General features: G+C 36.8%; 1 protein-coding gene across 2 annotated transcripts; it reads left to right on the top strand.

Annotated features, from left to right (window-relative positions):
* The first annotated feature begins 1,083 nt into the window (after window positions 1–1,083).
* On the top strand, window positions 1,084–13,500 carry LOC132094868 (WAS/WASL-interacting protein family member 1-like). 2 transcript variants are annotated; one of them, XM_059499505.1, is made up of 8 exons: window positions 1,084–1,276; window positions 7,997–8,081; window positions 8,996–9,125; window positions 9,878–10,006; window positions 11,182–11,832; window positions 12,268–12,456; window positions 12,967–13,071; window positions 13,248–13,500. In XM_059499505.1, exons 2-8 carry the CDS (start codon window positions 8,028–8,030, stop codon window positions 13,292–13,294), a joined length of 1,305 nt encoding a protein of 434 aa, XP_059355488.1. In that variant the 5' UTR covers window positions 1,084–1,276; window positions 7,997–8,027; the 3' UTR covers window positions 13,295–13,500. The 2 variants fall into 2 exon arrangements, with proteins under 2 accessions (XP_059355488.1, XP_059355487.1); XM_059499504.1 differs by having other exon boundaries at window positions 1,085–1,276; window positions 11,179–11,832.
* The last annotated feature ends 1,133 nt before the right edge of the window (window positions 13,501–14,633 follow it).

Raw genomic sequence — 14,633 nt, 5'->3', positions numbered from 1 at the left:
TGTGACTTTTCTATACATAAAACAAATCTTTCTAATTCAGCTGATATGGTTTATTATGGTGATACTATCATAGCACTTCCCTACCACCAGAGGTTGCATTCCTCAAACTGTGCTCTCATCTGAGCAAAGTTCTCTAGCATTTACAGGCCGAAACAAATGCTATAAATCAGACTTTATGGGTTAAAGTATTTGTATAATGGTTAACCATTGCATAAATGTTTAGGACTTAAATTACATTACTATAATATTATATAGTAGTGTGTCAAGACATGAACCCACTAGAATTCAGAGACTGAAACCACACTTAAAAAATATCAGATACTAAATTTGGTATTTGTGGATCATGTGACACTGAAGACTGGAGTATTGATGCGGAAAATCCAGCCTTGCGTAACAGAAATAAATTACAGTTTAAAATATCTTACAATTGAATAGAGATATTATAAATTGTAATAATATTTCATAATACTGCAGTTTTTACAGTGTTTTTGACCTTTGACAAAAACCTCCAAAAATCTTACAGACCCAAACTTTATAATGGCAGTGTGATTCTTTACACCAGTGGTTTTACTGTGTGAACTATGCAATAACTGAAATAGCATGAAACAAATATTATAGCATGCTAGGCAATCAAACTTGACACCTGCTGATTAAAAGTCACTGAGCAAAAATGACTAAGAAAAATGAAGTTAGTTCTGAGAAATGCTTTGATATTTAGTAACGCAATGATATTCAGGTATTTCAAGTGTCCAAATATTTGTATTTGTTTGCACAGAATTTCTCTTTTTCAGTCTTAAACCTTTCTCTGATTTCCTTTCACAGAAACATGCTTGCTTTGTTTACTAGATTAATTCATGTTTTGTGGACCAGTGATGACTCCAGCAGTACTAAATACACAGATTCAGAATATATGTGCACTAAAAAGTTCACAGAGGACCGATTTGAATAACAAGCTCAGCGTGAGCAGCAGCCGAGACCAGCCTCAGCTCTATTTTCTCCAAATTAGTCATTTAGTTCCTGTTTCTGTTAATGTTCTCATAGTTGGATTTCAGAAGAGCCCTGGCTTGGCTAATCTCACTCTTTCAAAGACACTCTGTGAGGAAATGCATGTGGTCACAATCGTTTGCATGCTGCGATCATCAGCTCGTTCTGTTGCATGAACAGCTCTTCGGAGCACGACTGTAGACTCTGATTGGTCTGTGGAGTCACAGTGAGGAAGTGCAGTGCAACTTTCTCCAAAACCTTGGATCTGGTGGCTCCAAATGATCTGACATAGGTGAGTCTTTCTTTAAGTGTAGAAATGAAGGAGTAGAGCTTGTGAGGGAGAGAGCGAGGCAGTGTCCAGGCTAGAGAGCATCCCTTGCTGGATGAAAGTTGGTGTTTCTTTACAAGCTGCTGCTTTTCTAACAGTGCTCAACCACAGAGGAACTCAACAGAGGAAATGTAGCTCACTCTCTCGGTTTTCACACAGCTTGAGAACAAAACTAAAATAACTGTTTACTTGCTGTTAGATTGCGTTTCAGATCATATAAAATGCACTTTCAATATAAATTCTGAGCATCTTTGGAAGTAATATGTGTAATAACTGTTCTTTTTGGAGCTTGCAAACATTTAGAACAGGATACACATGAATTTGAATGGTAGCACACTTGTCTTTACACAAAATATTTTGGATGTTAGTCACACACACACACACACTCACACACATATATATATATATATTTATAAAGCAAGTATGCACTGAGTATGGTTCAAAGTGACAGTAAAGACTTATATATATATATAAATCCATTTCAATGTTGTTTTTGGTATCATGATTTCCACAAACATATTAATCAGTGTAATTGTTTTCAAATTTTTAAATACTAAAACATGAATTAATTTATTGCAGTAATGTTTTTTTTTACACAACATTTGACTGTTTTAGTTATAAAAACTTAAATTAATGCAGTATATTAGTATATGAGCATTCATGATCACATTTTTAAAACAATCTTTTTAAAAATTCTAATATTATCAAATCTTACCCAAAATCTTTAAAAGTTTTAGAAATGTCTTCACTGAGAGCCAGAATGATATACTGAAGTTTGGAAATGTTCTCTCATTCTCTCATACTTCCTTTTAACCTGGTCACTGAAAACTAGGGCTGCTCGCAACTAAGGATTTTTCTGGTTGACTTGTAGTTGTTCATTTGAAGCATTAGTTGACTAATCAACTAATTAAATCATTGTAATGAGCCTTAAATTGCCTTCATAGCCTATAAATGCTCAAGCACATGCATAAAGCTTCCCACAGCGCACTGCAGAAGCTAATGGTTATAGATGTGTCATTGAAAAACAGTAAATATATTGATATTGATGTATTGATAGCCCTACACTTTAGTGCTTTCTGTGTTTTCAGCTTAAGAGTTGAAGTCGTCGCAGTTGTGCTGCACTTGTATGCATGTTTCATACGGATTACATAATCGGAGAATATTTGTTTTCTATTTTCATTGGTTCATTTGAAAGTAGACATTTTGCTCTCTATAGATATATTTTTAGTGTCTGTAAGGCTTATGAAGGTTTACAGGGTAATCTGAGTTTTGCGCTCAAGATCACAGACCGTCACGGCCAAAGGCGCATCCTGTTTGCTTTCATTATTTTACAAAAGCACAATGTTTTGTTGTTATTGTGAGTGCACACAAATGAACATAGACTCTTTACAGATTTGAAAGATGTATTACTTTTATCTGAATGACCATAAATGGAGTATATTAAGAGCAAATGAGCGCACTGGTGCCTCCATCTGTCCTGTAGTGAGCTATTGTTTAGCTCCACACTCTGTGCAGACACTGAATAGCGCACCTTTCTTTCTCTAGATTAAACTTAGATTGAGCAGCCATGTAAAGTTGCTTAATACTTCCATATTTCAGATAATAAACCATATTTGAGAGGTCAATGAATGATAGGCGAGCATTTGTATGTCCTCCCCGATGTACTATATTACCACAAAGACTGGACGTTAACGATCTGTCCATCACAGACTGCATGACTTCACCTGTGGTTTTTTTTTTTCTGCGACTAAGCGACTAAAAAAAATGTTGATTGACCAAGCCTTTTCTCGTCGACTAATGGTAAGCTACCTACATATCTCTGCAAACCCCTACATATCTCTGACAATTTCTTCATTACATTTACAATACATCTTTCTACCTGTGTGCCTCCAACCCATCTACGGGTCACTTTTAGACGAAACCTATACGCTCTCTTTCACCATCTTTCCTCTGTAGCATTGCTGTCTCCTCTCTGAGGCAGAAGTATCAAGACTCACACCTTCTATCACCTCACACCTTCTCCTAGCAATCTCTCCTACACTCTTACCAGCACTCACACATCATCGTCAACACATCTCTCCTCACAGGCCCGGGTAACCCCACTTCTCAAAAAACCTATATTAAACACTTCACTTATGAATAGCTACAGCCCTGTCTCTCTCCTTACATTTATAGTGAAAAACCCTTGAATGAGTTGTTTTCAACCAGGTATCATCATGAGTGGCCTGAGACTGTGCTACTGTCAGTCACTAAAGCCCTGAGGATTAAAAAAGCTTATTCTAAATCATCAGTTTTTATTCTGCTGGATCTATCTGCTGCTTTTGACACTGTCAATCATCAGATCCTCCTGTCTGCCCTCTCATCACTGGGCATCACAGGGATTCCACTGGTAGATCTTTCAGGGTGGCTTGGGGAGGGGATGTAGCCAAAACACATCAACTTGTCACTGGGGTTCCTCAGGGATCAGTTCTTGGACCCCTCCTCTTCTCCATATACACAGCATCACTGGGTCCCATAATACAGGCACATGGCTTATTTTACCATTGCTATGCTGGTGACACACAGCTCTAGCTCTCATTTCAACCAGATGATCCAACGGTAGCTGAACGGATCTCAGGCTGCCTGGCAGACATCTCAGCATGGATGAAAGAACATTACCTGCAGCTCAACCTGGCAAAGACTGAGCTTTTTGTCTTCCTTGCCACTTCAACTCTATAGCATAATATCACCATCCTGCTAGGTTCTTCTACAATTACCCCATCAACTTTGGTCAGAAATCTTGGTGTAATCTTTGATGACCAGCTGACCTTCAAAGACCACATCGCAAAGAATGCTCGATCTTACGGTTTGCATTGCACAACTTTAGAAAGATCAGGGGTCTCTCCGTAGATTTAATCCTAAAAGTGTACGTATGTACAAAAGCTATATTTTGCATATGCACAATATTTTTCAGATTTTTAAACCATGCGTAAGCCAGAACCTGTGCAAAAATCCTTTTATAAATCTCAGTCAGGGGAAGATTGTGCATATGTTCCTCTCCACCTCATCTCCTCCTCCAAATCACCATATATGGAGCTTACAACGCCTAGTTTTACTATGCATAACTTCATCTGCATATAATTTCCATGCATATTCCCATCCACCTGACACCATATTTAACACTGTTAAAGGTACAACACATTTGTTGTTGGCATTTGTGCCATACACAATTTTTATTGCTAAAAATCATCCAGTATTCTTATGTTTTAGCATAAATATATCAAAATCCAGAAAAACTAAACTTTTTAAAATATTTCTCGGATAAATATTTTAGAATAGAGTTGATATGATTTTTATCCTATATTTATTGCAGTGTAAATATTGTCTGACTCAGCGCCTCACTGACAAAATAGCCTGTTTTAAAAAGAAAACATGCAAATTACCATTTCTTCAAGTTGTATCGTTCAAATACAGTGGTATTTTTCATAACATACAGTGGTATATTTCATAATGGCACCAACACCTCCGTGCAGCTGTGGTTGTACAGTGACCTATTAAGACCAGACGATATAGATTGTTCCACTTAATCCAGCAGTGTCTGCCACAATATCGCGGTCGGTCGGGTCGTTTGAAATACCTTTGTAATTTATAAATTACTAGACAAAATTGAGAAATACATAGGCCTACACTTTATTGGCTGAATAACTGGCGCGAATAGGGTGACAACCTGTCCCGCTTTGTTGTACTGTACAGCAATTTTACCCTTTGTCCCGCCTCATTCAAATTGAGCATCTGTCCCGCTTTTTCATTCGACCCTGTCTAATAAATACACGGATACGTCCATAGGCATATTGTTAACTAGGTCCAATAGTTCAGAGGAGAGCAATAAAAGCATTAGTCGATAGGCTGAGTCGTACATCAATCAAACTGTTGACTGGCGCACGAATGCCTTCCTCAACATTCAACAATCTGGAGAGCGCGAGCGCTAATCTTTTAGTCGGTGGGTTTAAAAAGAAATATAGGCAGTATATTACAGAAAGCTTGAAATGTCTACTTTTAAACGAAAATATTCAAACCAAAATAAATAGGCTACTCTCTGATTATGTAATCCATATGAAATGTGCATTTCTCTCTGGTATTCATGGCGAGTCCACATCGTCAACTTCATCTTAGCAGCGACACAGAAAACACCAGTTGATTACTAAACAATTAAATGTCTCCTTGCTAATTTAAACACATTCATAATCATTACTTTAACCGGTTCTCTGTGGCAAGCCTTATGTGTGCGGTCATAACGCTTATTATGCTGTAGGCTATAGTCTATTTAAGTAATTAAATTAATATAAAGGGACGACGCATTTATTACTATTAAAAAATGCGGGTCGGGTACAATATTTTCTTTTTCTTTTTTGGTCTAGAATGTCTGAATGTTGCGTACATAATTACACCAAGTTTATTTTTTATAAATCAAGACGTTTGTGGAAAATTGCGTACGCATTTTCTATGCCCATTTTGGGTGTAGCAACATTTATAAATGAGACCACATGCCCTTTCTAACGGAGCATGCTGCACAACTTCTTGTCCAGTCCCTTTTCATTTTGTAGGCTGGACTACTGCAATGCTCTCACGCTGGACTTCCATCAACCTCAACAAATGATTAAAAATTCAGCAGCAAGACTGGTCTTTAACGAGCCCAAATGAGCCCATGTTACACCTCTCTTTATTTCCTTGCACTGGCTACCGGTTGCAGCTCACATCAAGTTCAAGACATTAATGCTTGCATATAGAACAGGCACAGGCTCAGCACCTGCATGCTTTCAATCACTACTACAAATCTACATCCCCTCCAGAAGTCTGAGATCCGCTAGTGAGCTACGCCTCATGGTACCATCACAGAGAGGCACAAAATCACTTTCCAGAACATTTTCTTTCACTGTTCCTGGCTGGTGGAATGATCTTCCCACCCCTATCTGTAATGCTGATTCCCTGTCAATGTTCAAGCGACTGCTGAAAGCAAATTCCTTCTCTTTCTAGCTTGTACTTGTTTGAAACAATGCCTGAAACGTGGCTTTACAAGCACTTCCTGTGTCTGTTTGCCTCTTTAGGAAGAAACGCTTTATGTATTCCCCAATTGTAAGTCTCTTTGCATAAAAGCATCTGCAAAATGACTAAATGTAAAACTATAAAGAGCATCAACCTGAAGTTTCTGTAAAGTGATCATTTTGTTCTCAAAAAGTACTTTTGTGCACCATGTGCACCAGTTACAATAAAAAGTATTGCAGTTCTGTACGTAGGTCAGTTTGACTTCACAGAGGGTTTCCTTGACCATCTAATGAATTGTACATGGACCATCTGAAGGTCATTGTATAATCTACAGAGATGAAGCAGTATGTCTGTGTTTGGTCCATCCTTCTAGCTGGAGAAAGAGATATGAAACGTGTTTAATGGTGAACTGCTCTCTGTACAGCACAAGCCGTGTTTATTTCTGCTAGTTTCAGGAAGTCATTGGCTTCAGTGCGATCACTTGAGAAGCAGATAAGAACTTTAAACTATTTAGCAACTGTATTACAGTATTTAAGTGTGAAATAAGTCATATTTTGGTGCATTTTACAAGCTGTTGTTTTGGCAAACTGACTTCAATTTAAGCTGTTTTTAATCTAATGAAGAAGATTTAAGTTCTGAAACTCATAGGATGTTTTTTGTTTTTGTAGCACAATGATCTCTTTTATATCAAAAGATCAAGGGAATTTGGGATTGTAAGTTCATGACCTATTTAAAGTGCACTGAGTGTTGATTGACAGGCTGTTCTGGGTGTTGGTAGTGAGTGTTAAATACCAGCGGTGGTTTTGGTTTGTTGTGTGGTTCTTATGTGTTTCAGTAGCAGTTCTGCTGTTAAAAGGAAATGAGTGGAACCGTGGCCGTATCTGTTTAAATCCATTTTAAATTTAAGAGACACGAGATTTTCCTGCCTATGCAAAATATCCACAGTGATGCACATTAGATTAGATTAGATTCAACTTTATTGTCATTGCACATGTAAGGTACAAGGCAAAGAAATGCAGTTAGCATCTAACCAGAAGTGCAATAAGCAGTAAGTACATTATACAAGGTCTACAATATGTACAATAACTATACAGATAAGTATTATGGACATAATTTACAGATTTTAAAAAATATCAGCATGATATACAGATAGGTGTACTATGAACATACAATACAGATGGATTGTGTAAAAGTTTATGTATACAGTACTATAGGCAGAAACTATGAAAATATGAACATAATTTACACATGAGTAATCAGGTCACAGCTGTCGCATGTTCACTCATGAATAGTCCTTTCTGCCGCTGGTGGTCTAACATCAACCTCAAGTTTTATTTGATCTTTCCTAAAAATACATTCTGAGCATGCTGCGCAATATTTGTCTTTGTAGCAAATAATACAATTCTTTACTTGTGTCACCTTAAGATAGTGAACACCTGCTGTTTTGTTACTTTCATATGGTTGTATTAAACTACAGAAGGGTACGTTTGAAGAATGTATGTAAATATGTTCGTATCATGTGATATCATGTCTGTTTCTTTGGAAACAGGAACAAACAAGATGAGGTATGTGTCTTCAGAAGATGTGCTAATGTGACTCTTCCTCCACTCCATCCTTGTTGACCGGTTGTTACTAATATATTCTTTATCTGTGTGCTCTCAGTCTTTTAGGTTAGAAAGAAAGAAGAGGAAATATGTCTGGCCCGCCACCACCGCCCCCTCCTGGCCCTCCTCCAACCTTTTCACAGGTATGACAGCATTGTTCACATCTACATATATTGATTATTGGCTTAACTTAGTACTTAAATCTATTAAAATATTTATACCGAACCTAATACAGGTATTTTGATACTGATTATGTTACCAGTTCATTTGTATGAACTACAATAGTATCTTACTTGAAACAAATGTTCTGATGATCTACAGGATGTTCATTTGTTTTCAGGAAACAATCCCAGTTGTGCCTGAAAATGAAAGGACACGGCTACTGTTAAAGATACTGTATTTTGGCACCTAAAAACTTGGGTGTATGCATAATTATTATGCAAGTTGAAATTCTGGTCATACTATATATCTATTTTTTTCTAAGAACATTTGAACAATTCCAAGCCATATCAATCTTAATAACTTCTATTAATTTTGTATTTAATAATTTATAAGTCATATATAATTGTTAACCAGGGCTGGAAGTGAAAAATGCCTTCTGCTTAGGTATTCATAATTATTATAAATTCCTAAATCTTTAATAAAAAAAGAGAGAGTGAGAGAAATATTTAAGTTAAATATTATTAAAAGCCAGTGAGAAATATTAAAAACTAATGCAATACAGAAACTGCAAAAATAAATCATGACCACAGCAAAATGCAAAATGCAGTTGGGACAACTATGTTATAGTATAGTATAGCATAACATGAGATAGCAGAGTATAATATGGTAGTCCTATTGTTATTTCAAACAAGAATGTGACCAGAATATCAGCATGCATGATATTTATGCACACACTGTATTTAAATCATGTGGTCAAAAATGCATGTACATCATATACATAGCGTACGCCATATTTCTAAAGGGTTTGGTATTCAAGGCACAAAACAGCTATTTTGAGTTGATGGCAGTGTGTGTTGTTTATGGAGCCTGTCTAATGTTCAATGACTGTCACTAGGCAAACATAGAGAAGCCAGCCCTGAACAGATCAGAAAAGCAAGGGAGAAACGCTTTACTATCAGATATCAGCAAAGGAGCTCGGCTGAAGAAAGCTGTCACCAATGATCGGAGTGCCCCAGTGCTGGACAGTGAGTTCACCTTGTTTTCTGCAATATATTTGGTAACATATTTTATGTGTGTGTGTGTGTGTGTGTGTGTGTGTGTGTGTGTGTGTGTGTGTGTGTGTGTGTGTGTGTGTGTGTGTGTGTGTGTGTGTGTGTGTGTGTGTGTGTGTGTGTGTGTCTGCATGTATCCTTAATTTTTTTAAAGAGTGTAGAGCCAAAGACATTTGTGACCTGTGTTGGCAAAATGAGTCACAATGACCAACTTTTCAAAAACGAGGTGTTTTTTATTTGACTGAGCATCACTCATCTGAAGTCGATAGAGTCTGCAAAGACCATTTTGAGAAAAATCCTGTAAAGGTTTTCTGAAGGTTCCAAAGCAAAACCATTTAGCAACATTAAATCTTTTCCTCCAGCTCAAATAATCACTATATTAGTCTAATAATAATAATAATAATAATAATAATATAGCTGCTTTTATTTTATCTTTGTTATTGTGAATAAGAACATATGCAAAAAACATATGCTCCCCAGAAACATGTACAAATAAAGTTAATTTTAGATGTTTAATTTCTATTTGGAGCATTAGGATTGCTAGATGAGGGCTTAATGAACTCATCTTTGAAAAATCCTCAAATTTTATTTAAAAATGTACTTTTTAGCCTGTAGCTTAACATTAGCCTGTGTGCATTTCAACTCATTTTGCCAGCACGAGTCACATTTGAAGAATTCATTTTTGTGATTATAATATCTGACGGTAATGTATTTATTTAATGAAGAGCCCAAAGGAGGCGGAGGTGGAGGAGGAGGAGGAGGAGGAGGAGGAGGAGGAGGAGGAGCTCCAGGTGGACTAGGTGGGCTGTTTCAGGGAGGAATGCCAAGACTGAGATCATCAGGAGGCAATACCGGTAATCATCTAAAATTAATCATATTTAGGATTATTTAATATTGCACAAAACTTACACAAAAGTGGTGAAAATAAGACTAATTAAATAAATAAATAAATAAATAAATAAATACGTAAATAAAATTTTTATAAATATTACAAACGATCAATATTACAACTACTACTTCTACTACTAATAATAATAATAATTCTAATGAAATTCATAGTTTAATCATATTATTTTTACATTTGGGAAAATAAATGTAAATCAAACAATAATACAAACTTGCACACTTACAAAATACTTATACTATTCTAAACTTGTTTCTTTAATAATAATTATAACTGTGATTATTATGTAATTAAATCATATGTGCAATGGGGTAAAAAACTAAACTCAGAATGTTTAAATAATACATACTATGCAATACTATACTATTCTATACTATGCTATGATATGATATGATATGATATGATATGATATGATATGATATGATATGATATGATATGCTATGATATGATATGATATATGATATGCTATGCTATGCTATGCTATGCTATGCTATGCTATGATATGATATGCTGTGATATGATGTGATATATGATGTGCTATGCTATGCTATGCTATGCTATGCTATGCTATGCTATGCTATGATATGATATGATATGCTATACTATACTTTGCTATGCTGTTCTATTCTATGCAATGCTGTACTATTCTATACAGTACTATTCTATTCTATATTATGTTATACTGTACAATGCTATGCTATGCTATTCTATCATATGCTACACTATACTATACTCTACTAGACTTATATAATGTAATAATAATTATAATTTAAAATTTTCAACCTTTTTTGCATTGTGACAAAAATTTAGATGGAAATGTTTACTACGGTATACTATACTACACTATACTATACTATTCAAATTTTATATCAAAATGTTACTACACTCTTATTCTATACTTGTAATGACAATTCTATTCCTATTTATTATTTAAACGAAAAAAATATGATACTATACTATATACTACACTGTAATATATTATACTATACTACTATACTAGGATACTATACACATATAATAATCCTAATCATAATTTATTCATTGTTTGAATTGTGGCAAAAACTGAAATGTGCTATAATTAGAACCTTTCTTCATGTTCTTTGTTTTATGATGACACTAAAGCAGTAAGACCACCGATGCCTCCTTCAGCGGGGAGATTCCCAGCACCCAGCAGCCCAGCCGGAAACAGACCCCCGCTCCCAACCGCTGGACGACCTTCTCCTGGGAGGGCCGGACCCCTACCCACCTCGGTTCGCTCACCCAGCTCTCCCAGCGGCCCCCCGCCTCTACCAGGAGGGCGACCATCAAGTTCCTCCCCTTCTGTTCCAGCCCCAAGCCATCCGGGCAGACGTCCAAGCCTTCCTCCAGCGAGGGATCCCCAGCCTTCCTTCCCTCCACCCCCAATGCCCACAAGTGCCCGGCCGCCATCAGCCACGATCCCAAGCAGGCCCTCAGATGACTTCCCTCCTCCTCCACCACCCACCGGAGGAAGCAGAGCATCATTTTCTAGAGATGGGCCACTACCACCACCGCCGCCATCAACTGAGAGTAAACCACTGAGTTCTCAAAGGCCTATGGGTAATCCGCCTCCATCCTTACCTCCAGGAAGAGGAGGGGTCCCACCCATCCCACCATCCCCACGGGACGAGCCCAACACAAGAGGCTCTCCTAGAAACAGTCTTCCTCCTCCACCACCCCCTGGACGCTCCAGCCCACTGCCACCTCCACCCAACGAGAGGCCGCCTCCACCGGGACGAGGCCCATCCACACGCTCAGGTATGAGCAGGGTCACTCCTGTTTTGCTGTTTATTTTTTACTGTCACATTATTAAGTTTTTACATTTTTTTATAAAGCAGCTTTACAGAAAATGCTGTGAATGCTTACTATATATATATATATATCCAACTTCATATAAAGTACTACACAAAAATAGGCAATATAAACAATCAAGTAGATGATACTTGCTATATAGTATACTATGCATACTTTATATCCAACTCTATATAAAGAGCAGTTTCTCATGCTCATCAAGGTTACTTCATATTTTTTTCAGAAACCATTAAACTTTTTTTCAGGATTCAAAATAGAAATTTCAAGAGAACAGCATTTATTTTAGACAGAAATCTTAAAAGTTATGCATGTTTTGTCTGTACTGAGAGGAATTGTTCTATATTGTGGACTCATCATTTTGTGGCTGCTGCTCTCCTTCAGGTCCTCTGCCACCTCCACCCGCTGGAGGAGGAGGAGGCAGAGGAGTGTCTCCCCCCTTACCTCCTCCTAATCGTCCTGGTGGATCCGGCAGACCCCCTCTACCCCCAGACCCTCCCAGGGTGCCCAGCTTCCCTCCACCACCCCCCGACACCATCAATGGCTACCAGAGTCCTCCAGCACCTGCCACAGGTATGCTATTCAGGGATAAGAGAAAGTATTAAAAAAAAATGAAAACATACTATTTGGCAGTTTAACCAATTTTAGCTCAAAGGAATAATTCACCCAAAAATGACAATTCTGTCATTGTTTACCAAACTTATATGACTATCTTTTTTTCTGTGAAATGTAAATAAAAAAGGTGATACTTTGAAAAATGTTGGTAATCAAACAGTTCTGGTTCCCATTGAAATTCATTGTATGGACAGACAAACAATGGAAGTCAATGGGCACTGAAACAGTTCGTTTACCAACAGAACATCTTCTTCTGTACTGCGCAGAAGAAAGAAAGAAAGAAAGTAAGAGTTGCTATGATGAGAGGTTGAGTAAATGATGACAGAATTGTCATTCTGACACAGACACAGCATGATGTCGATATAAATACTGACTTAATGAAACTGCTATTGAAAAACTGAGTGCTTCTGTAATTGTCATTGATTCACTACTTGGCTGCACATATTCTCTTGTATTCTTTTCCTTTAGATGAGTGGGGGATGAGGTTTTCCTTCCATCCTCCGTCTGAATTTCCTCCACCGGAGCCGTTCGTGTCCTTCTCCAAGACTTACCCCAGCAAATCTGGTGGCAAAGGTGAGCACCGCTGCATGTTGTGCAGAATTGTGATAAGAATTGTTTACAAGTTATTCTTCAGTTGTCTTTTCCTTCTGCTTTTACATAAGACATTGTATTTTTATGCAGTATTTTAGTGTTTTAATGTTGTAATAATCCATTTGATCATTTGATATCTCTTTGTATTTGTTTTTCAGGAATGAGGGACAGAGGAGCGCCACCCTTGCCTCCACTTCCCAGATAAAATGCTTTGACATTATTTCGTGCGAGCTGGATTTTCATCTGCTGAATGAGACTCGGGAACTCATTTGTGAAAATATGAATGTTTTTAGCTTTTCAGTTACATTTTTTAAATCACTTTTTCATGCACGTTAATTCCTTTGGGGGTCATTTTATATCATGGTACATATGTATTTCCAGATACGGCGATTAAAGTGCATTCTGTCATCATCTGAGAAAGTTTGTTTGAATCATTATAGCATCGTGTTATTCTGCACATTTCCCTAATTACAAAAATATCCCATCCCGCAAATTATATTTCTATTCATTAATTTCACAGACACATGTAGGTATATAAATGTACTTTCATGCATTTAGCAAACACTTTTATTCAAATCTACATACATTCACCCGCATTCATGCTATACATTTTTCATTTTTTTAACCATCATGTGTGTTCCCTGGAAATCAAAACCATGACCATGACCTTTTGCTGCTGCTAACACAGTGCTGTACCACTGAGCCACAGGAACTTCAACAGAAATTTATAAATTAAAATAAACCTTCGATATAGAGCAACAAAGAGTTTTTTCAAATACCTGAAGCTCTACATTTTCACAAACTCACAAAGAAACATAGGCTATTAAAGAAGGGTGTAATTGTTTTCCATTTGCATGTGTGAATATGATATTTACCAGAAAGAAAACAAAACTGACAACATCTGAAAAATGAGAACTGAATCCACACATCAAAAAGAGGATATCTTGCAAAACACTGATAACCAGCTGCGGATATCAAACCAGAATTTAGAAATAACCTCACAGTAAAAAAAAAAAAATAGGCAATGAACCGTTTCAGGAAAAGAAGAACAAAAGTCACACAGCTCCACCTCAAAGTGAAATCTTGTCTGTATAAAATCGCTAATAGGATAAATCCTGAACACAAATATGTAATGTGTCTCCTTAACCCTTGGCTTTCACAACTGGACATGTGAGATAAAAGACAAAAGCTTCATGCCTTACTGAGGCTTCAACACCTAATGCACCATGATAATACTTACTAACCTAGGGATCTACATCACATAGTTTTGGTTTATTATTAACAAACCAGTGGGTATTGGATACTTTATAATAGCCTTTAATTGTAATTCTAGCTCTGTATTTATTACTAAAATCACAATTATTTTTTTTAATTCATAATTATCATAATTGGATTATTTTTAACAAACCAGTGGGTATTGCATACTTTATAATAGCCTTTAATTGTAATTCTAACTCCGTATTTATTACTAAAATCATTCTGAGATAAGAAATACACATTTGCATCTTATAAATCATGAATAAAAGTAACGCCTTGGCTTTACT

This window comes from Carassius carassius, chromosome 19 (assembly GCF_963082965.1).
Source record: "Carassius carassius chromosome 19, fCarCar2.1, whole genome shotgun sequence".
NCBI classification, from domain to species: domain Eukaryota; kingdom Metazoa; phylum Chordata; class Actinopteri; order Cypriniformes; family Cyprinidae; genus Carassius; species Carassius carassius.
This window is presented reverse-complemented; position numbering and strand designations above follow the sequence as displayed.

What these genes read in the sequence shown, in the direction of transcription:
- LOC132094868 (XM_059499504.1), top strand. Translation starts at nt 8,028, where the DNA reads ATGTCTGGCCCGCCACCACCGCCCCCTCCTGGCCCTCCTCCAACCTTT. An exon ending in GAGTGCCCCAGTGCTGGACA is followed by an intron (nt 9,126 to 9,877) that starts GTGAGTTCACCT and finishes TATTTAATGAAG; the next exon opens with AGCCCAAAGGAGGCGGAGGT. An exon ending in AGGCCCATCCACACGCTCAG is followed by an intron (nt 11,833 to 12,267) that starts GTATGAGCAGGG and finishes GCTCTCCTTCAG; the next exon opens with GTCCTCTGCCACCTCCACCC.